Source organism: Mus caroli, chromosome 4, assembly GCF_900094665.2.
Source record: "Mus caroli chromosome 4, CAROLI_EIJ_v1.1, whole genome shotgun sequence".
NCBI classification, from domain to species: domain Eukaryota; kingdom Metazoa; phylum Chordata; class Mammalia; order Rodentia; family Muridae; genus Mus; species Mus caroli.
The window spans coordinates 87783907-87808007 of NC_034573.1; the positions used below are offsets into that span (position 1 = coordinate 87783907).

A 24101-nucleotide genomic window follows, 5' to 3' on the forward strand; every position below is an offset into this window, starting at 1 on the left:
TTTCTTTATTCCTTCCTTGACCAAGGTATCATTGAGAAGAGTGTTGTTCAGTTTCCACGTGAAGGTTGGCTTTCTATTATTTATTTTGTTATTGAAAGAAGCTATCACTTTTAATGAAGGTTTTTTTTTTTTTTGTCTCTTTTTCTTCCTTTTTATTGGGGTAAATATCCAGGAAGCAGTAACTGAACATCTGCTGGCTGACTTGTTTTAGAATCCCCAAGAGCGTAGTGGCCGAGAAACCCTCATTATTCTAAGTTGAGGGTGCAGACTGCTCGGGTTAAAATTATACCACAGGAGCTCAGAGCCCCTTGCTGACCAGGGGGCAGCTGTGCTGTGTTGGTGAGGTTAGTGTCAGGAGGCTGCCCCTTGTGAGTCTGGAGAGAGAGCCCTGGGAGAATCCTGTGTCCTGTGGCTCATACCACGAGCAGCCCCAAGGGCCCAGGCGTGGGCCCAGGCCCTGAGGGTTCTCTGGTCAGGTTTCCTTGTAACTCATCGGGGGTCTGTCAGGAAAATAGATCATCTAACACACTCTTGATCTTGCCTCTCCTGGGTCTCCTCCTGATTCCCAGTCATCTCACCATGACTCTGGTATAAGTGCTTCTTCTTAAAATGTCAAGCCTCTGCAGAAAAAAAAGAGGGGGTGGGGGCTAAGGCTCAGGGTTCCACAGGTGGTGAGTTCAGGCCCAGCTGCTCCAGTGAAGCTTGGGGAATACCTTCTGCTTCCAGATGTTGGTCTTCCTGTCAGTGTAATTTGCTGTCCCCGTAGTGATGGGCCTAGTGTAAAACAAAAAGCTTGCCTTTTAGACTCTCCTCTGGCTCAGCAGCATTGCAGAGACTCCCATGTGCTTGAGTCCACTCATAGAAAGGAGTGGAAGCCCGTGGCTGCATACACTGCCTGGCACAGGATACCTATGAGGCTGAGTTGCTGTATGCCTGGCTGGGAAATGATTCTTCTTTTGGTTCCAAGGCTGCTGTCTTGTGGATTCAGATTCACGGAGTAAACGTTCATCTCTTATGGCTCCGGCTCCATCTCTGCTCCCCTCTGCCCTCTTACTGTCTCAGCGTTGCTTACGTCAAATTGTAATCAGGTGCTTAATTTCTGACGCCCATCCAGGAGTGGGAACAGAGTGTGCTACATGTGCCTGTTCTCTGACCACCTTGCTCAGTGCCAATAAAACCTTTGGGAAGTTAAATAAATACACAGCCCCCAGCTAGGTCGTTGGATTCCCCTTTTCTGTACACTTTGGAGATCGAATTTCTTGGCTGTCTGAGCAGGTCTGCTTGTCTTCACATGGCTTTTGCACTTGTCCACCACAGGTAGAGGGGACCATGATGTCTGGCAGAGACCAGGAGCCATCTCACTACTATGTGGGCATCGATGTGGGAACAGGTAGTGTCCGTGCGGCTCTAGTGGACCAGAGAGGGCTCCTTTTGGCTTTCGCAGAACAGCCAATTAAGAAGTGGGAGCCCCAGTTCAACCACCACGAGCAGTCCTCAGAGGATATCTGGGCAGCATGTTGCCTTGTCACAAAGGTAAGAGCAGAACCGTGGCAGCCCCTCCCTCTGCACGCCCCCGCTGCTTAGCAGTTTTGTATGCGTATACTCAGTCTGCCCAATGCATGAGAGGTAAATGGAGGCATGTGGGTGGGTGGGGTAGGCTTTGCCTTTCAGAAGCAAACCTTACCGAGAGTGACAGACAGCTGAAATGTGCTGGGAGGACTGCTGCAGCCAGTTCACAGAGCTAGAGCTGGCTCTCAGGGCATGGTGGCAATGAAGACAGTGCAGAGGATGTGGGAGCCTGAGGTGTGGAAATGAGGAAGGAAGAGTCATGGCGGCACCCAGTGTGTCTCTGTTGTATGCCAGTGTGTTAGCACACACTGTGGTGAATCTTTGGAACTTGGTGGAACTAGCCTTACGGCTAGCACTACTGCTGCCCCCAGGTCATTTTTGTTCCAGGAGGAGATGGGGAAGGGAGTGCTGGTCAGCTTACCCCAAGTCATCAGGAGTTAGTGACTGGCAGCAGCAGGGCAAGAACCTAAACGTCTGATTCCTATTAACCATGAGCTCTGTATCCTCCCAGTTGGACACACAAGGGGCAGTGCATTGTGGGTAAGAGAAACAACGAGGGGCAGAAAACTATGGCATGCTCTAAGAAAGCATCTTCATATGAGCCCCACACATGCTCATCTTGAGTGGCCTGTGATAAGCCTGGGCTTGCTGTCTTAAGGAAGCAAGCGATGCTGACTGTGACTAGTTTATGTCTCAATCACTAGTTTTAGTTTGTGATGTTACTATGACTTTATATTTTGGTGATCATTAACAACAGACATTCTTTTATCTCCCTATCCACCCCCAAAAGAAAAAAAATGAAACCCTGAGTTCTGTTCTGTCTCCGTGTTTCTAGTTGAGGTCCTTAAATATTCATGAGGTGCTTGGTAATTTTCAGCTGGACAGTCACCCATTTTTTTCTGTATTGATTGGTCTGGTTAAACTTTGATGAGCTCTGAGCAGCTGTTAGTGCCCCAGAGAAAACCACAGAGAGGTGGCTTGGGCTACCCAGGCACTCTGCAGAAATAAAAGAGAGGTCATCTTCTCTTCTGCCTGTTTAATTTTCCTCTTCTCTCCCCACTCCCAGTCTCTGCCTCCATGAAAATCTTCTGCTCTTTGCCCTTGGGTCTCTTTTGTTCTTCTAACACTCTTGCCATTAAGGAAATTGTCAAGAAGAAAATATAGTTCCCTGATGAAGAGTTCCCTGAAAGCAGATCTACTCCAGCACAGCTTGGCTTAATGGCAGACTTTTAATCATCTCCCAGTGGTGGTCAGCTCATCATTTGTGTCAGCCCTGGTAGCCACAGAAGTGCAGGGCATTAGTGCTCAGCCAATGCCTCTCACTGCAGCCGAGCTGCAGAAAGCCCATGGGCCTTAGGTTGTGCCTCACACATTGTATATGGAGACGTGCTGGAGTGTGATGTGTCTCATCACATGTGATAAGGAGCTTCAAGAAGGAGGCCTTTTTGATACGCGGAGTAGTCTGCAATTGAACTGCCTGGGTAGGAGTCCCTGTCTTAGCAATGTGTAGCTGTGATCTTGGACTTACTACCATTTCTTGCCCAGTTTCCTTCTCAATAAAAGAAGATTAATGAGAGTCCCCAGCTTCATAAGACTGTTGTGGTGATTAAAGTATATAAAAAGTCACAGCAGTGTCAGGGGTTAAACAATCACTGTTGCCAGTGGTGGGAATGATAACAAGGTGAGCAGATAGGGAGTGGATTCCTTAGACAAAAGAGTAAAAATGCAAGTGCGAGAGAATGCCTCTGGGAAACGTCCACCCCTCCCTCTACCCAGGGCTCCTTCTGTGGACGACTTAAGCATTGGCCTAGGACAAGAACTGCTGTCTCTTCTACCCTGGCCTGTCTTTGCTTCGTCAGTGGCTCCGGAAAGCAGAGATCTTGAGAACAACTGTGAACTTTCTTTCTTTTTTCTTTTTCTTTTTCCCTCCTGAGAGCTGTTTTTTTCCTTAGTCCAGTTAGTAAGAAGAGTAACAGTAGTAATGACAAGGCGGTGATGATGTCAGCAGCTTATATTCTTTGCTGATTGACCATGTGCTAGATGTGTGCTCAATACTGTGTGCCCATCACGTCATTTGGTCCTTATAACAATCTTTGTGGACAGTTTTTCTTCTCATGAAGATGAAAAAAGAAGGCTTTGAAGTAGTTCAGACAAGGGGTTTTAAGATGACTCAGAGACAGGTCTTCAGGCCTCTCTCTCCCCAGCCTCAGCCCTTCCCTGTGACTCCTGCTTGCAGTTAGAGGTGTTGTAGGTTGCTACTGTGTGGGGCCAGGAACTTACCTTGTTGACTAAGCACTGCATGGTCGTGCCTTTTCCCAAGCTGCTTCTTATGGGAAAATGTGGGCCCTTAAAATTGGTATGCTTTTATTAGGCCAGTACTCAATACAGCATCTCTCCCTGGGGCCTGAGCTCACCTAGAAGGTTATGTTCGCTGGCCATTGAGCCCTAGTGATGCTCTGATCTCCACCTCCCAGCACCAGGATTGAAAGCAACAAGCCAGCTGTTTTTCCTGGCACTAGTGATCAAACTTAGTTCTCATGCTTGTGAGACAAGCAATTTACCAATGGAGTTATTTCCTTAGCCTCAGGAAATCATTATTTTATTTAGTCTGAAAATATTTATGGAGCATGGACTGTATGCTATACTCTTTGTCAGACACTGGAACATATGTAAAGAAACATGATCATAAGTTCTCTGGCCTAAAGACAAAATAGCTTAATCTGCATGGGAATAAAAGCCCATGAACACATGGAGCTAATGAACTGTGGTTTTGTTCTAGGTTGGTACTTGCTGTATGGACAGTAATTTTAACATCTTACATTCATAGAACTGTTATAGTTTGCAAAACACCTTCATATTTTAATTATGATAATAAGATAAATAGAGGCAGGGCTGTTGTTTCCACTTGACAGGTGGAAAGATAAACTGTGGGCCAGATAGTTGAATGGCATTTCCAGTGTTCCCAGGTAGTGACAGCCCAGGCTTAGATGGCAGAAGTTTGTGCATTCTCTGTTCCCAACACCTACTGCCCACATCATTTTCAGAGCTAAATACAGGTCTTAGCATCTGTGCTACTTTTCTGATGATAGTGATGGTTTCTGTGCTTAAACTGCTGTTACTCTTTTGCTTCCAACCCTTAGTAGCACCAGGATTCTTTCTGGATGGAACTACAATTTGTAACATGGCCTTCATGGCTGTGTACATTGTAGCTCTTCCCAAGGTCATTATTGATGTGTTCTTGGCTTTCTGTTCCAGTGGCCATTCCCTGTCCTGTGTTTAAACATAGAACCACTTGGAGACAGGCTTTCCTCTGCTTAGAACATCTTTTTGCCTTTGACTGTACCAGAATTAGAATTTTGCACAGGGAAAAATAGCGATGAGGTGAGAGGTTGCTGGAAGGAAGATATCATGGGACTTGGTGGCAGTGTAGGAGACAGAGGAGACCTCAGAACTCCAGCTAGTAGAAGAACATTAGGATCTCTGTTATATATGGAAATGTCTGGCTTTCATTTCTTTGCTTATCGTCAAGGGACGCCACCATAAATCGCTACACTAGGATTTTTTTCTTTCACTGGTCACTGCAGGAGGTGTTAGAAAATCCTGTCTTGGGCTTTGAATGTGGCGCTCCTCATACAGATTGTATTCTTTTCCTTGCTGTTCCTGGCCCAGAGCCTTCCACCCTGGCTGTATCCCTACTAAGAACTCTACCCGTGCTTATGCTTGAAAGTCCTCCCTCAAGATTCTCTGTTTTGAAAACAACCTTCCCCTCCTTTGTCACGCTTGATCCTCTTGACCAATCAGCTTTGGGTACATTATAATCACATTCTATCGTTTATTTGATTTACCTATTTATTTGATTTATTTGATTTACCTATGCTAAAATGTAATCTCCCAAAGAGTGAGCATTAAAGAAAATATTTTGCAGTCTATTGTTTCCCTAATGTCTGCATGAACACACCCTTATCTAAAAGGGCTTGATTGGGCTTTCTAAGGACCAAAACACTGACAATGACATTTAAACCTATGTTCAAAAGAGTACATTGCCAGCCGCATGGACATTTGCTATGAGCTGAATTCTGTCCATGAGGTTCCCAGGAGCTGAATATAGAACTAGACCTATATATTCTTATTTCTTGTGTGTATGTGTGTGTTCTTTGCAATGCCATAGCTACACCCAATAGAGCAGAGCTTGCCGATTTAAATCATATGCAGGATTGAAGCCATAGAGCAACAAAGATGTACAAGCCTTTCCCCAAAATCTTGTTTGCTACTTCAGACCTGCAAGTGGACAGTAGTTAGACATGGATCGATTCTCCAAATGAGGCTGCAGCAAACTCCATTCCTGGATACTCCTTAGAAGAGTGATGTGATTTGTCACTAGGGAGGGGAGTCTCTGTCTGCCGGGTGGCTGGAGTGAGTTTATTGCACTTTCTGCTCCAACTAACAAGACTATAAATAAGAGTGTATGGCCAAGTCCCAGAGGCCTTGCAGTAATATGTCCACAAAAGCAGCTTTCATGGATAGGCTACAAGGAGCTGTCCCTTGGTGTGGAGAGGCATGCTTGTAAGGTATGTCCTCAACACAAGCCACCTAAGTCAGACTTAATACATAATGCCATTTTTAAAAATTTCCTGAGAACAGCCCCTTTTAGAACTGGAGACATGGAGATTTTCATCATTGAAAAGCCGTGATTTGAATCCAGAGCTTTGTAAGCCTCAGAGGGTACTCATAAAATAAATCAAGAAACCATCATCTTTGGACTCAGTAGAAAGTTATACCCATAAATCCTCACAAGTATTTGAGTCTGAAGTTTTTTGTTGCTTCCTCTTTCCCTGTCATTTGTATTTGTGTTCATATAGCAGAGAACATGCTGTCCTTTGAGCATAAACATCTTAAATAGGCATAATTAATGCAGTGTTGGGTAGGCTCTCTGCCTTTACACAGAGGAACTCTGATTATACAGTACTTCAAGCCCCCAAAGCCTGCAGTCTTCCCCTATGGGATTCCCTTATGTCCAGGAAACCAAGACTCAGAAAGACTGAGATTAGTGTAGAAGTGGTCAAGTTCAAATCAAGAGGTGGCTGTTAGATACTGTATCCCCATGCTGTCTGCTCTGGACTTTCATTGAGTTACCCATATTTTCTCAAACTTCCTCTTTTAATTAACTGTAGGCTCTGAAATGTGAATGGACCCAGTCAGGTGCACTCTGGACCCAGGGGCCAACAGAGTCACCAGTCTCTTTGGATTTTGTGGAGAAAGACAGGGTCATCCCAATTGCTTTCTGGTGAGCCAGTCTACCTGAAATGGCAAAAAAGTCTCAGAAAGAGACTATGTCTTACTTAGGGGATTTTAGGACGGGCTTGTTCCCTCATGGGTGTCCAGTGTAACCACAGATGCATTATATATTAAGGCTTTCTTTTAGTGTACTTTGTAAAAATTAAATTCAAGGAAGTAAATAAATCACATGGTATAGTAGATGTTTCATATATGGCAGCATTTGAGTATATGTTGCTAATATTGCTTCAAAAATAGAATACTGCCTTTGTTGCAAATCTGTAATAATTGTAGGTCTTTTGTGGTGCATATTAAGTATTAAAAATGGGATGCTAGATTGTAAGTCTAGTATTCTCAACAGGGCAGAGTTCTGCATTTTAAGATGAATTCATAACAAAATGCAGGGAATTTGGGAGATAAAGTGCTTGCTGTACATACATGGAGATCTGAATTTCTTCTTTCTATTCTTTCTCTTTCTGCTTCTTCTCTTCTTTCTCTTTTCCCTCTTTCCCTCTTCCTCTTCACCTTCCTATTCTTCTTCCTCTTCTGCTTCTTCTCCTCCCCCCCTCTTCTGTCTTTTGCTTCTCCTTCTCTTCTTCCTCGCTTTCCTCTTCTCCCATTCCTTTTTTCTCCTCAACTCCTTTCTCCCTTCCCCACCCTTCTCCTCCGCTCCCTTCGCCTTCTTTCTATCTCTCTCTACTCCCTCTTCCTCCTTCTACTTCCCCCTTTCTTCCTCTTCATCCATCTTCTCCGCTCCCTTCGCCTTCTTTCTATCTCTCTCTACTCCCTCTTCCTCCTTCTACTTCCCCCTTTCTTCCTCTTCATCCATCTTCTCCAGGTCCAGTTAGTGCTGTATGCATGCCCAAGGGTGTAGGGCCACCTCCTGGAGATGAGAATCAGCAACCAACCAGCATTCATCCTTTGAAAAGTTATTCTTCATCTCCCAGCAATAGCCAATTGCCTCAGGAATGGGTGGGATATCATGAGCATACTGATAGGCTCCATCTTGTACAAGAATCAACACTGCTGGGATTTCATGACTATAATAGCCATGTCATAGCCAAGGACAGCATGCCCCAGCACTCATTCCATCTTACCTTCTCTCTGCTCCTTCTTCTCTGATGTTACTGACTGGTGGGGTGTGTGTGTCTGAGTGTCTGAGTGTGTGTGTGTGTGTGTGTGTGTGTGTGTGTGTGTGTGTGTGTGTGTAGAGGGTACAAAGGAATGCATGTGCCTTTGAAAAGCAGGGCATCCACTAAAATCAGGGACTAGACAAGGCTGTCCACTTTCTCCCTACCTATTCAACATTGTACTTGAAGTCCTAGCCAGAGCAATTTGACAACAAAAGGAGATAAAGGGGATACAAATTGGAAAGGAAGAAGTCAAAATATCACTTTTTGCACATGATATGATAGTATATATAAGTGACCCTAAAAATTCTACCAGAGAACTCCTAAACCTGATAAACAGCTTCAGTGAAGTAGCTGGATATAAAATTAACCTAAACAAGTCAATGGCCTTTCTGTATGCAAAGGCACAACTGGCGGTTATCATGTAGAAGAATGCGAATTGATCCATTGCTATCTCCTTGTACTAAGGTCAAATCTAAGTGGATCAAGGAACTCCACATAAAACCAGAGACAGTGAAACTTATAGAGGAGAAAGTGGGGAAAAGCTCGAAGATATGGGCACAGGGGAAAAATTTCTGAATAGAACAGCAATGGCTTGTGCTGTAAGATCGAGAATCGACAAATGGGACCTAATAAAATTGCAAAGCTTCTGCAAGGCAAAAGACACTGTCAATAAGACAAAAAGACCACCAACAGATTGGGAAAGGATCTTTATCCTAAATCAGATAGAGGACTAATATCCAATATATAGAGAGAGAACTCAAGAAGGTGGACTCCAGAAAATCAAATAACCACATTAAAAAATGGGGCTCAGAGCTGAACAAAGAATTCTCACCTGAGGAATACCCAATGACTGAGAAGCACCTGAAAAAATGTTCAACATCCTTAATCATCAGGGAAATGCAAATCAAAACAACCTTGAGATTCCACCTCACATCAGTCAGAATGACTAAGATAAAAAATTCAGGTGACAGCAGATGNTGGCGAGGATGTGGAGAAAGAGGAACACTCCTCCATTTTTGGTGGGATTGCAAGCTTGTACAACCACTCTGGAAATCAGTCTGGCAGTTCCTCAGAAAATTGGACATAGTACTACAGGAGGATCCGGCAATACCTCTCCTGGGCATATATCCAGAAGATGTTCCAACCTGTAAGAAGAATACATGTTCAACTATGTTCATAGCAGCCTTATTTGTAATAGCCAGAAGCTGAATAGAACACAGGTGCCCCTCAACAGAGGAATGGATACAGAAAATGTGGTACATTTACACAATGCAATACTACTCAGCTATTTAAAAGAATGAATTTATGAAATTCCTAGGCAAATGGATGGACCTGGAGGGCATCATCCTGAGTGAGGTAACCCAATCACAAAAGAACTCACATGATATGTACTCACTGATAAGTGGATATTAGCCCAGATACTTAGAATACCTAAGATACAAGATACAATCTGCAAAACACATGAAACTCAAGAAGAACGAAGACCAAAATATGGACACTTTGCCCCTTCTCAGAATTGGGAACAAAACACCCATGGAAGGAGTTACAGAGATAAAGTTTTGAGCTGTGACGAAAGGATGGACCATCTAGAGACTGCCATACTCCAGGAGCCATCCTATAATCAGCCTCCAAACACTGACACACTAGCAAGATTTTGCTGAAAGGACCCTGATATAGCTGTCTCTTGCGAGGCTATGCTGGGTTTCTAGGAAACACAGAAGTGGATGCTCACAGTCAGCTATTGGATGGATCACAGGGCTCCCAATGGAGGAGCTAGAGAAAGTACCCAAGGATCTAAAGGGGTCTGCAACCCTTTAGGTGGAAAAACAATATGAACTAACCAGTACCCCCAGGAGCTCATGTCTCTAGCTGCATATGTATCAGAAGATGATCTAGTTGGCCATCAGTGGAAAGAGAGGCCCCTTGGTCTTGCAAACTTTATATGCCTCAGGACAGGGGAATGCCAGCGCCAAGAAGTGGGAGTAGGGGAGGGGAGGGGAGTATGTGTGGGGTAGGGTTTGGGGGCCTTTTGGGGTAGAATATTAATTAGAAAATATCTAATTAATATTAAAAAAAAGAAAAGAAAAGAAAAGAAAAGAAAAGAAAAGAAAAGAAAAGAAAAGAAAAGAAAGGCAGGGCATCAAATCTTCTTGGAGCTACAGTTAGAAGCAGTTTAGGTGTTGAGACCTGAAATTCAGTTCTCTTCAAGGGCAGCATTGCTCTTTATCCATCACCCTAGGCCCTCATAGCAGCTTTTAAAAAAGATTTTTAAAAAGCATTTTTAGCATATGAAATAGTATCACTTGTAAAGAAATACCTTTAGCTTTTTTGTAATTTGTATGCCTTTAATTTATTTTTCTTGCCTTATTTCATGGTCCCTGCACTCTAGCACAGATTGGGTAGAAGTGCAAAGTGGATCTCTCTTTATTTTGTGTCTAATGAAGACAGTGATGCATCCTTGTAACTGTTAGGTATGATGTTAGCGCTGAGGTTTTTTATGTTTTGGGTTTTTTTTTTATACATTTCATTTTGCTTTTATTTTTTTCATTCATCTTTTTTGTGTTAGAGAGTTTTGAGTATTTTGAGATTATAATTTTATTCTATATCCTGTTAATATATGTCTTACATTAATTAATGATTGTTAAATCACCCTTGCAAGTTCTGGGGTGGTTATACATGGTAATGATATATAATGCCCATTCTATGTGCTGTAAGATTTGGTTTGCTAATATTTTGCTATGTTTATACCTGTGTTTATGATGAATATTCTTCGGTAGTTTTATCCTTTTAATGTTTTCCCCATTGATGTCAAGGCAGTACCAATGATGTAGGGTTTGGTGAACAGGTTCTCCATTTACTGTTACAAATGTCTGACACTGGTTCCTCCTTAAGTGTTTTATAAACTTCCCCAGAGAAATCACTTAGACTTGGAATTAATTTTTTAGATTCTATCTTTCAAGTACAAATTTCCTTTTTCAAAACAATGCTTCTCAATTTATTGTATAGCTCTGACCAATTTCCATACCCATCAAATGGTTATGGCTCATGATTTTATACAGTATTATATTTTATTTTGCTAGGAAGATTTATTGTCCCTGACATACCAGTCTGCTGGGAAATTACTTCTTGATGTCTTCTTGTTTTTAGTTTTGCATAGTATTCCATTGTATAAACACAGCATAGTTTATTTGAAAAAAGTTAATTTATTGGGTTTTAAAATATATTGCTAGCAGTATAGTAGAGTAGCCATCTTATATATGATTTTATTTACTTATGGCTATGATTTTCTAAGATACGTTTCCAAAAGTGATATTGATGAGCTAGTAGTTTAAATATATTTTAATAGGTACTGTCAAATTACTTTCCAAAATTTGTGCTCAGTAATTACCTTACTATAATTATGTTCAAGAAGGGTTACATCTAAATGTATTTTAACATTTTTATTGGCTTATATTAATTTCGGATAATAATGGTTTTATTGTGACATTTTCATGCATGTAATGTTTTGATCTTGTCACTCCGTCACCCTCCTTTCTCCTCTGCCCACCCCTGTGGGTCCCCTACCTCTCCCCAGCTTCTCACTTTCCTCTTTCCTGTCTTCTGCTCCCTTTTTCTTCCTCCTCCTTCTCTTCCTTTTTGTGGCTGAATGAATTCATTAACTATTATGTCTTCATAGATCCTCTAAGAGGGTAGAACCATTGCTACATACAACTAACCTTTAACATTTCCCTAATGTAAGAAGCAAAATTTGCTATTTTATTTGCATTGATTAATTTTAGTACAACTGGAGAGCTTTATACATTTTGACCTTAGTTTTATATTATTTCCAGTTAGATTGCTTGTCTTTTTCTTAGTAATTTATAGAATCTTTTAGTATTTTAGTGATATTAAAAGGTTTTTTTGAAAGATGTTTTAAAAATCTCAGACATTTTTATGACACCATGGATATGTTTCAGTTTGTTTCATTATAAAACGTCTTTTTTTGTTTTCTAGAATTAGGAATTGAACTTAGGCCCCAGTGCATTTGATGCAGGCACTCTACTACTGAGCTACATCTTGAATCCAAGTCTAAGGTTCCTACAAAAGAATTTAAAAACCTTTATATGTATGGGTTCTTTTCCTGAGTGCATCTCCTTGTTCCATGTACGTGTCTGGTGCCTGCAGAGGCCAGAAGAGTGAGTCAGGTCCCCTGAGCCTGCTTCACATGTGATTATGAGCCACCCTGTGGGTACTGTGAATTGAACCCAGGGAGCAAAAAGTGCTCTTGAGCTGCCTCTTCTAACCTCATCTATAAAGCTTTCCATGAAGAGAACTTGGGACATTTGACTTCTTTCAGGAGTAATTTCCCTGTCAGCACATTTCATTTACGATCACAGCTGTGGCGTTCCATGGGTGAAACCCGACTCTGACTTTTGGACACACAGCATTACATGATAAAGAATTATCTTAAGTTAAATAGAGATGCTGAACTTTTCCAATGACACGTGTTAGGCAACTGTAAAATGTTTGCATTCATTTCCTTTTAGTGGCGACTTGTCTACAAGGTATAAGAGCCCAGTATTCATTTATGATTTTATTTGCTTTTAAAACAGGAAGTTGTTCAAGGGATTGATGCACATCGAATCCGAGGACTTGGTTTTGATGCCACGTGTTCTCTGGTTGTGTTGGATAAAGAGTTCCATCCTTTACCAGTAAACCATGAAGGTAGGCCTGCTCTTGTCCTCTTCAGTCTCTCATTTAAGACTTTCAAGGCTAAGAATAATAGATTTCAAGTAGTCCATATTGTCTGGTCTACTAACATACGTTCTTTATAATTCTTCCCAGGTATTAGTATCAACTGAACATCTTCTCAAAAGCAACCAATCATGAGGTTTATGTCCCAAAGTGTGTATGCACTTGACTTGCGGTTGCACTTTATATTTATTTTGTTTTGACACTGAAATACTCCAACAGAAGTCATCAAAGGAAGGAAGAGTTTACCTTAGCTCACAGCTCCTCATTACATGGCGGCAGGGAGTAATGGCCCCAGGAACTTGAACTAGCTGATCACTTCATGTTTGCAACCAGAAGAAGAGAGCAAGTGTGTGTACATGCCACTTGGTCCCCTTGGTCTTCTCTCTCATTCACTTCAGGGCCCTCCCTTGAGATGGTCCGGCCCACATTCTGGATGGATCTTTCAACATTAATTAACACAATTAAGAAAGTCCCTCACTGGCAAGCTCAGAGGCCCATCTCCCAGACGATTCTGAATTTTGTCAAGTTGGTAATTAACACGAACTATCACTTTATATCAATCTTAGATTCCATACTATTCTGGCTGTGCAAAATGTCTGGGTATAGGTGAATGGACAGTTAAAATATCAGAAGTGTCCTTTGCAGGGGAGACCACTGCTCCTTCCTAAAGCTGCTTACTTGTGCCTCTCTCTGCTTACCATCCCACTTTGCATTGTGGGTAGACTTGTTAAGTGCACTCTATCAAAAGCAGAACCCAGTAGCAACTCCGTGAAGTGAAATGACTGCACTCTACCTAAAATACTAAAATATATCTGTTCTTCAAGTGCATCCAGCTGGTGTAATTCCTCAACACCTTCTTTCCTCAATACCTTTAGATTCTGTCTGAGGTGGATTATATTGTTTTTGAAAATGAAATCAGAATTTTAAAGGTGGTTTCAATGTTTTTTTGGAAATCTTTACCTATGTGCAAGGTGGAGTCTGAGACTTCGTTGCTTACTGGAGCAGTTATGCAGAGCAAGCAGGTAATGCTAATATCCATTAAAACCAACCCACACGATGGGCAAATGTGCAGCTGTCTTTATGACAGCCCTGATGATAGCACATTTATTCATGTTGACACATCTAAGTCTTGTACGTTCCCCTTTCCAGCTTACTTGTTCTCCACATAGGTCTAGTTTAAAAGCATACCTCAGGGATTTCCAAGCTCCCATCTGGAAATATCTTCATCTGTAGAATCTTAGTTGTCATTGCAAACTCAGGATAATGATCACAGTGGAGTTTGTTTGTGTGTGTGTGATTAAATGAGATGAATGGCTATCATGAGGCTTAGGTGATTCTTAATCACATTTAACACCCGATATTCACAAGATACATAGCTCTATAGTTATTTGATTATTAAATTAATATACAAGAATGGCTGGCACATGTCAGGACTGGGTCCCAATGATATTGTACTGATAATATGTAGGTGTTCATGCTTCTTTCTCCACATTGAACCCTAGGATGTATACTTACTAGATTTGTCAACTTGACACAATGTAGAGTCATTTTGGGAAAGAGTACCTCAATTGAGGCAATGGCACTATCAGATTGGCCAGTAGACATGTCTTTGTAGCATTTTTCTGATTGGCGGTTGATGTGGGGGGCACAGTTCACTGTGGGCAATACCACCCTTGGGCTCATGAATTGGAAGATATGAGAAAGGTAGTGGGGCAAGCCTTGGAGAGCTAGCCGGTAAGCAGCATAACTCCATGCTTCCTGCCTCTGCTCATTTTTGAGTTCTTGCCCTGACTTACCTCAGTGATCGACGGTGATCAGGTCATGTAAGCTAAACAAATCATTTCCTTCTCCAGGTTGCTTTTTGACATGGTGTTGAAAAGTAGAACAAGAGACATCAGAGATGGGAAACAAACAAACAAACAAACAAACAAACAAAATGAAGTCCTTTCCTCCAGTGCATTCTGTTATAAATTCATAGATGCCAGGAGGAAAGGAAGGGACAGCTGGCTACCCTGGGGGTACATTAGAGAGAGTCAGGACATGAGGATTAAAGACTACGTTTTGTACTGGCTTTCAATTGCTCCTTAGGATTTCCTTGTGAACCAACTAGAAACTAGAGGCTAGGTATGTATGCCTCACTGTGAATTGTCACCTAGTTAATACATGACAGATTTCCATTAGTTTCTCTGTGCTCTCAGGTAAGGCATTGGAATCTCCATTGAGCAGATGTGGATGCTGAAGCCAGCAAGCTGAATTAATAGACTATATCTTCCTCTGCAACTTGAGCCAGCACTCCTATACAGAATTGATGTGCTTGCCACTCCACCAAATCAACCAACAGAATGAAAAAATTCCTGGAATGAGCTTATTTTAATTCAATTGACTGGGAAAATTAAAAATGGGATGTAAATGCTCTTGTGTAACTGTAAAATAAATACTCTGTCAAAATATTTGTTAATGTGTAAAGGTGTCAACTGCTAAGACAAAGTATCACCTAGGCCCTATCACTCATAGGTCCTTTTCTCAACAAGAGGGATGGGAAAGGAAGGGAAGAAGTTGTGAGAGAATGTAATATAAATGAATTACTTTTATTATTGAGTTAAAAATATATTAAGTGTGTGTATATGTCTATGATTATGGGTTTGTGCATATCAATGACCTTTAACCCTGGGGTTGTGATCAAGGGAGCATTGTTGGAATCACAAGTGAGGACTCTTGGGAGTAGAGTCTTCACAGCCTTGCTGTGTCTTTTTATTTTAAGTTAAATTCATTCTATATTTATTTATATATACATATATATATATATAAAACATATGTGTGTGTGTGTGTGTATGTGTACATGTGATACACGTGTGGAGGTCAGAAGACAACTTGAAGGAGTTGTTTTTCCCCTACCATATGGGATGTGGGTTTTGAGGGTCAAGCTTGGGTTGTCCTGCTGGTGTTGAGTGGCTTTACTCACTGAGTCTTCTCCCCTGTGCCCACTTTGTTCAATTTTGACCACATGAATTTACAGTAGAAATTGTGGAGTGCTTTGCCTGGAAGTACAGCATTGCTCCCTTGAATTAGAAAGAGAAGATGACATGTCTACTTGTATATTTCTCTCCTATCTCCTAGGGGACTCCTCTCGAAATGTTATCATGTGGCTGGACCATCGGGCTGTCAGCCAGGTTCACAGGATTAATGAGACCAAGCACAGAGTCCTTCAGTATGTGGGTGGTGTGATGTCTGTGGAGATGCAGGCTCCAAAGCTCCTGTGGCTGAAGGAGGTGAGTGTGGGGAGTGATGGAAGGTCACTAATTGTAGTAGAAGGGTTCCTTCACCCAAGGGTGGTGGACTAAGAATGCCCTGTTGAGTCTGCACTGTTTGGTTCTTCCCCCAGACAGTCTGAAGAGGCTGAGCCCATCTTCTTGTTAAGTTGTGGTTGATCAGTCTTTTTCATATACTGATGTCAGGCAGGCCTTGTATATAGCATCTCCTTGAACCCTATCACCTATTAACCATGTGCAGTAGATGGTTTTGAGAAAGAGCTTTTGTTTTTTCTTTTGTAGCCCCATTTTATCTCAAAGTCAAGAATCGACCTCCACTTTCTGAGTGTTAGGATTCCCGGCAGCATTGTCATGCCCAAGTATGTGTTTCTTTTCTTATAGCACAGCATCTCTGTTTTGTAGATTAGCAAACTTAAGGTCATTAAGAGGAGCCACGTCATCACAAGTGACACAGTAAGCCTGCGAGGAAGCCAGGATTTGAACTTGAGATCACTTGACTCCAAAACAAATTCTTTTACTATACTGTGCTCTATTTCAGAGTTCAAAGGTTAATTGCCATCCCAATTAGAAAGTGGCAGGGCTGGGATTTAAGTCCAGTCCTTCTGACCAGAGCCTTCTTTGTCTACACACTCTTACCCCCAAATTATTCTTCTTTGGCCTTTTTGGCATTCAAGATATCTCTTTCTCATTTTACCTGCCCCCGAGTTTCCCTGCTTTGAGTGATATGGTGATCTTGGTCAAAGCTCTGTCAGGTGGTTTCCATTTCCAGATGTTAGCACTCCTTTATGAAGTGTGGAAAATGGTGATGTCAGCTTAATGGCTCCCACCAGAGATGGATGGGTGAGAAGGTTCACCTCCTCTGGGAAACTCAGAGACTTGAAACCCCTAGGTGGTCTGCTGCATAGAGAATCCATCAAATGAGCCAGCGTTGGTGTGATTCATTACTGGCTGTGGGTTTTCAGGTGGTATCAGTCATCAGTTACTCAGACTATATATGGAGGTAGGGAGAGCATGGCAATGTGAGAAGGAGCTCCAACCTTAAGACCATGAAGTAGGCAGTGAGGCAATAGGAGGGCCACATGTATCAAAGCAGAACTGGCCTGCTATCTGTCTTTTCAACTTAAATCTGCACAATGCCTCCTGTGGTTGCTGACTTTGAAAGTGCTCTCTCAGCAGTCAAGAGTTTAAAGATTCTGATTCTGTCTCTGGCCTCAACAATTGTATGCTTTGGGAAAAGTCCCACATATCCCAGGCTCCCCTCTTTTTTCTTATATGCAGTTAGAGAGTTGGATCAGAATACAGAACTACTGTGCACTGCTACTCGCTCTGAGATTCATAAGCACCAATTAGCTTAATCCTAACAAGTTTTGCCTGCAGTCAGCATGGGGCAGAGAGATGGAGAGGGCATCTGATTTTATAGAATACCTGGTACAGCCAGGATTTAAAACCTGTTTACATGCTCCAAATTCTAGCTCATCCCATGAGGTATTAAAAATGTTCTATAAAGTATACCACTTGGGATGGAGCCAGGAACGAGGGTGATAGTGTGTTCCTCAAAGTTATCTAACCTTACCTACAAGATAGGGAATGGTTTTAATGTGTTTCCCTTTGAGGGCATATAGAAGAAGAGCTGTGTTGAATTCATATCAGAGCACTGGGAAGATGGCCCTGTGTTCATATGAGTCTGATAGTTGTCCAGAGATCTGTAGCTTTACCACTATGTACTTGAGACCAACAGAAAACAACTTCCAGACAAAATGGTATTATTTTTAATTTCCTAAGACCATCTAGGTGCTCCATTTTGGCAGTCCATACTTCTGCAGGCAACCTAAAGGTTCCTAGGATTGGGGTTTACTGTGCTGATACTGAACTTGGTGTGGACACTAGGTTGGCATAGCACACTATAGCCCCAAACTCGTGGACAGTCAACTGACCCTTTTTCCTGAGACTCCTGAGTAACTTGTAATTATAGGAACTTACTACCATAACTGCCTGTGTGTTATTCTTAAAAACACATTTTCCTTTTAACATGTTTGAGTAAAGATCAAAACACTGATTTTTCTGCCCATTCATGTATCTGAGAGTGAGCTTGAGATTGACAAGGTATTTTGTTTTCTCTCTTTTTGACAGCTTGCATAAGGATTCCTGCTGAAAGTCTTGTAGGTGTTAACATGATGGCACTCAGAATTAATGAGACTTGTAAAACCAGCTTCTTAAAGGTCTTCTTATAACGCTTCTGAAACTTTAATGTGTCACTGAGTCACTGGAGGTTTTTTTTAGACTATACATTCTGTTCCAGCAGCCCTGGGGCAGGGCCTGAGAACTGGAGCATTTCTGACAGGTTAATGGGTGATGTAGATACTGCTGGCCTAAGGATTTATAAAGCCCCTTTCAATTTTATCCTTGGCTCTTATACCATGAAGAAAAGCATCCATTTGTGGGCAATCAGGAAAGGGTACCTTCCTTTTGATTCCTTGATGAGAGATACAGAGATGCTAGATAGCTTCAGTAGAGCTGTTTAAGTACATATTCAGATAAGAATGTGAGAGTCTGTGCTCTTTAAATCAGTAAGCTGCTATTGGTGTACACGTTAAATAACCTATTTATTTAGAAGTTAGTTCTTGAGTCCCAAGAATCAATCCTGGGTGGTTAGGCTTGACAGCAAATGCCTTTACCCACTGGTCATATCACTAGATCTTTTCTCTATTCTTGGGTTATTCCTTCATTTCTAAGTCCTGGCTGAGCTCTGCTATAAACCAGCAAATGCTGGAGAGACACCAGAAAAATGGGGACAATAAGAACTAAGCCTGATCATATGTAATCAGAGTCTATGACATGCAGTAAGTAAAGTGTAGGGGAGTCATGTGGATGCAAAAGGAGCTATTGGATGAAGACAGTCCAAGAACAGTGATGTAGACACATGTATAATGCTCGATAGTTTGGCATGAGTCTCAGGGCACAAGTGGAGGCTTTGCCTAGTAGTTAAAAGAGGAAGGATTTCCTAGATATATCCTATGATGTAGTTTTGGAAAGAAGAGATGGGACTTTAGTGAGTGTAATTGGAAAGAGGTTAGGTAAGTAGCCTGTTAAGATCTTAACTTGGTGGTGCAGTCTGGTTGATGGTTATGAAGTAGGAAATAGAATGTCTTAGATAACTTTGGCAGGGATGTGAAGAATGAATAGGGCAAGGAAATGTGTGCATAAAGCTGGAGATTTCTTACTTACCATGGAAGCCTCTAGTGGCTTTGCATCTAGATTAAATAACACTACATGCATCCTGGCCCAGAAGATTGTATGTGATGTCATTTATGTCCTTGCTCACTTTACTTCATACAGAGGGATCCGGTCAGGGGCCCCCGGATGCAGCAGGTTCTTTGCTACCTCAGTTTTGATTAGGGGATAGCAGATCATACTCTCTTGCCCTATGCCTGCCTATTTGAAATGGTACTGGGGGGCTTTAGATCTAGGAAAGTGTTTCACGTGTTTAGATATTGAGGAAGGCTCAAAAGAATATTTATTGACATGTGATAATTAAGTGAAGATTGGTGGCTGTCACTAAACCTTGCTGGAACAGTCATAGCCACTCATTGTTGTATTGTCAGGGGCAACTGTTTGGTTACATCTGAAAAGCCTGCAAAACAAAATTATTCTTCTCCACCTGGAAAAAAACCACATTTGTCGACTGCATTTGTCTTCAGGTGTTCATCCTCTGCCCGGAACAGTAGTATTTCCCGTGAAGCTGACTCTCCCTTGGGACTAGTTTTTCACTGTCCGTGCACTTCCTTTAAAAGCCTTTCCCTCACATCAGAAGGCTTTCCCCACGTACAATCGTACCATTGTTGTTCCCATGCTGTTCTGTCAGTTCTCATGATGGTTCCCTATTGTGTTTGCTTCCTCTGACCATTGTGCTCCGCAGGTGGATGGAGATCATATCCAGTCTATCTGTTCACTGCTGGGCCCATAACCCTTAGCTGGAGGGCTCAACACACAGGTTTAGAATAATTTCAGTGACTTCATAAGGTGTTCCAGGTGAGAACTAATGAGAACAGAGTTAGCCAGAAGCTTTAGGGGTAACACAGGACAGTGAGGCTGATGGGAGCTGATCACTCTTTCATAATGTGGCCATTTCCGGGTTCCTTGTCCTTACCCTGGGTTCCCATGTCCCAGGGAGGCAGGCTGAGTTTGGAGTTCATACAGCCCAGTAGTCAAAAGGGATGTGCTGTGACAGATGTAGCTCATGGACAAACTCACTGGGATCTAGTTTTGTAATCTGAAATTTTAATCATGTCCCTTACATTTAAGACTTGTATGATTAAGGTTGAAGTGTATCTCCATAAGAAGAACGGTCTGATCAAAGGAAAAGTTTGATTTTTTGAATCAAATTTGAATTTTTTATAAGCAGCTGAGATTTTTTTCCATTTGGCTTCAATGATTCTGACTTTTATCTTAATGAAGGCTAACTGTAAATTAAGTTCCAACATCCTGGAGCAGCTGGGGTTGCCTGTGTTTATTAACATGAAACATTGTAGGGATACAAGATATAGACTACAGAAGGTCAGGGCAGGTAACAGCTGATGCTGTTGTGGATTCTGACAGCTCTGTGTTAACGAGGCGTGAGTTGCTATGCCTTTCTAGGATATCTGGAGAGACTGCAGTCTGACTTTTCAGTCAGTTCCTACCATTGTCCCCAAAGAAAAAAACAAATTCAGCCTTTCCACCTCCATCTATGTCCCATGCTTCTGTTTGCCGAGGGTACACTGAGAAATGAGTACAGGTTCTGGGACCTAATTAGACTTAGTTCCCATGCACCTTTTCCTGGTCAATGTAGAGGCCAGAGAGGTTCCTGGGTGTTGGAGTGTAGAGTGGTAAGCTGATAACTCCTTCTGTCTGAAGGAAGTGTCACTTGAGTATATTACAGTAGAAACTGTTGGAGAGAAACTCATACTGGGAATAACAAATATCTCACTTGACTCTAGTTTAGTGATCCTCAACCTTTCGAATGCCGCAACCCTTTAATACAGTTCTTTTTATTGTGGTGACCCCCAATCATAAAATTATATTTGTTGTTATTTCATAACAGTAATTTTGCTATTGTTATGAATCATAATGGTGCTTTCTCATGACCTTGTGTGACCCTTGTGAAATGGTCATTCAATCCCTAAAGGGGTTTCGACCCACAGGTTGAGAGAGACACTTATCTAGTCCTTCCTGTTTAATGAGAGGCTTGCCAGCTCTTCTTGGTGCCTTTCCTGGTTTGATTATTCCAGTCTTCTTGACGATGTAATGATCTTTATCTTAAGGTTTATTCTAACCATGAAACTTTATGAAAGATAAAAATGTATTTATTTCTTGAAATGCCATCTTATATCCTCTCTCTCTCTCTCTCTCTCTCTCTCTCTCTCTCTCTCTCACACACACACACACACGCACACACACACACAAACACACATGCACACACAATGGTTTTGTTTCTGAAGAATGCTATGGAGGATTTGGTGTGGCCAGCTTGGACTTTTTTGGTTGGTTTCATTGGTGATGAGAAATTTTCTTAGGAAAGGGCATTGGATTCCTGGCAGGAAAGAGTTCACCTCATGAAATCTGCTGAGGAGTTTAGCAACGTGGACTGTCTGAGCTAGGCACCAGACAGGCCAGAACATGTATAGCCTCAGAGCCCCGACCTGAAGTTTAGACTTTATTCTAAGAGCAGTAAGATGTGGTTGATAGGTTTTAAGCATGAATGTAACACAATCTGTTTTACTACTTAAAAAAAAGTCATTCTGGCACAATACTATACTTGGTAGACTATATATATATATATATATATATATATATATATATATTAACACAACAACATTACACCATACTATTAAAGAGAAAAACACTAAATATTGAATGTGCAGGTTCCTAAATACATCTCTTTGAAGGAAGTATTCGGAAAATGGGCTAGTTATAGAGAAAGAAGGTGTCACTACTGGGACACTGTCCCTGTTGGATTCTTTGGATATGGTAAGAGCAGTCTCATTCTTTGCTTCTTGGTAATTCCTCATGAAAAAAAAGTAGCCTTGTAGTCACAGCCCGACTTTCTGGTTGATAATGCTTATCACTTATTCTACAGGGGAATTTATTCTTCTTGGACCGATTATATATCACTAAATATCACTGAGGAATTTCATGTAAGCTCCTCAGTAATGGTGTTCTCGTCTCATTGTCCAGCCAAGGGGACCGAGGCTCACAAGGCTTCCATGACACCCGGGAAAGGCATGAACTGCCAGGAGAGTCTCACAAGGCTCAGCCTGTCCACAGTTCCTAGGTTCCAACCTTCATCCCTTACTGCTTGCTCTTAAAAAAATCACTCATTTGTCTCCCCTGCTGCCACAAGACTGAATCAGGCCCCCAGATGAGTTTTTTTTTTTTTTTGACTCACTGTATACTTGGGAAAGAACAATTTTGAGCATTTCCAATACTTAAGAACTAAGAAATTCTCATAAAAATATAGATTTCCTTCAAATCTGGAAAAAGAAAGAAGCTCACAGTCCCAGGCCCACACAACCATGCTGGAGAATAGCGGGTCTGAGAAGCGCCTGTCATGTTAGAGGGTTGGCACCCCTCCTGACAAAGCAGGCCCCACCCAGACTGCTTAATCATTTTCCTTTCAACCCTCCCCTCCAGGCATTTGCAGTTGAGATTCAGGCTGTGGGAGTGTGTTTAAGGACTCCATCATTACTTTTCATATAACAGATGCTGAGTGCAATGGAAAAACCTTTCCAGATTGTGAATTTCTTGGTCACTGGCTGTGAGTCCATGCCAAACTCTCTCACACTCTGGGTCTTTTTTTTTTTTCCTTCTTTCTGGAAAACCTATAATAATTTTCACTTTACTTGAATGCATACTAATTGCCTAAGACTTAGATTCACCTTTTCCTGGGAGCTATACCTGGCTTTCTCCATTTAGTGTTGACTGGTACCCTGCTCTATGTCCTGTGCAGCATCCTTTGTGTTATCCCTACTCTCATAATGATTATACTTCATCATATCCAACTTATCCATGTGTGTCTAGTATCTAGAGCTCAGCTAAGTAGCTCCAGGTAATAACACAGTAAATACTTGCATTCATGAATATGGGTGAGGGCATTCAATTATGAATTATGCCATATTTTATTGCTGAGCATATCCATTCCAAAGTAAAGATCTGCTGCATGCTCAAGTTAACTTTATTTTCTCTTTCCTATTATAGAAAATGAGGACTGGAGGGTTATAGACCCTTTCCACCTGGACCCAGGCCTTGGCTGAACGTCTGTTACCACACTCAGGGGCTTATCTTCCAAGTGAAGTTGATACAGGCTCTGGGGAAAAGGTTAGGGTTAGGGTCCAGTACCCCTCTGCTATGCTCTTGTACGTTAGAAATGAATGACTGCTCCCCCTAATTTTTTCCTATTTTTTTCTCCAGGTGAAGCTAAAACTCATCTGTTAATCTAAAAGTCTTTCTCTAGGATGCTTGTACCACACCTCTGTGCACCAGGACCAGATACCTCAGCATTTGAACCTTGTATTTTTTAGTATTACCCTGGGGTATCTGCTGTGAACTGGCATTGAAGAAACATACAACAGGGAAACCATAAACTTGAGTTCCTTCCCAAATTTATATATTTGACTTATGCTAAGTAAGTTCTGTATAAGTTTTATATTTTATCATCCAACAGAATGACTGAAAAATGTTTATAGAGCTAGTTCTTATTAAATGAACAATTTGGATCCCATGTAACAGTTCTGTCTGACCTAAAATTTTAAGGTAAATACAAACTATAAAACAAATAGCCATTTAGTTCTCAAAGTTTAGATCCAAAGTTAAACTTACATTTAGAGAATTATCCTTGAGAGTATTGTCTTAAGTTTTCTTCTACTATACAAATACCAGCCTAGAAACTCTTTTATGTACCCCAAGGACAATATAGGAACCTCTTAGAAGCTCTGTCTCTTCTCCTTTGCACTCTGACCAAATATTATGTAAATAGAAAGAATGAATGAATAGCTCAATTAGTCTTTGCTCCTTCTTGGTTCCAAGGCCCTTAAAGGATCCTACAGCTATGATCTCACTGCAAGCTTGTCTCTGAGCAGTGAGCTGT

At 41.6% G+C, this 24101-nt stretch overlaps 1 protein-coding gene across 6 annotated transcripts in view; it reads left to right on the top strand.

Annotated features, from left to right (window-relative positions):
- Positions 1 to 24101, top strand: part of Fggy (FGGY carbohydrate kinase domain containing) — a 363123-nt gene that overhangs the window by 27148 nt on the left and 311874 nt on the right. For all 6 annotated transcript variants that reach the window (XM_021159484.2, XM_029476124.1, XM_029476123.1 and 3 more), the window contains exons 2-4: positions 1318 to 1533; positions 12569 to 12680; positions 15828 to 15979. In XM_021159484.2, coding sequence (XP_021015143.1) covers positions 1330 to 1533; positions 12569 to 12680; positions 15828 to 15979 — 468 coding nt within the window. In that variant the 5' untranslated portion in view covers positions 1318 to 1329. The remainder of the gene's footprint in view (positions 1 to 1317; positions 1534 to 12568; positions 12681 to 15827; positions 15980 to 24101) is intronic.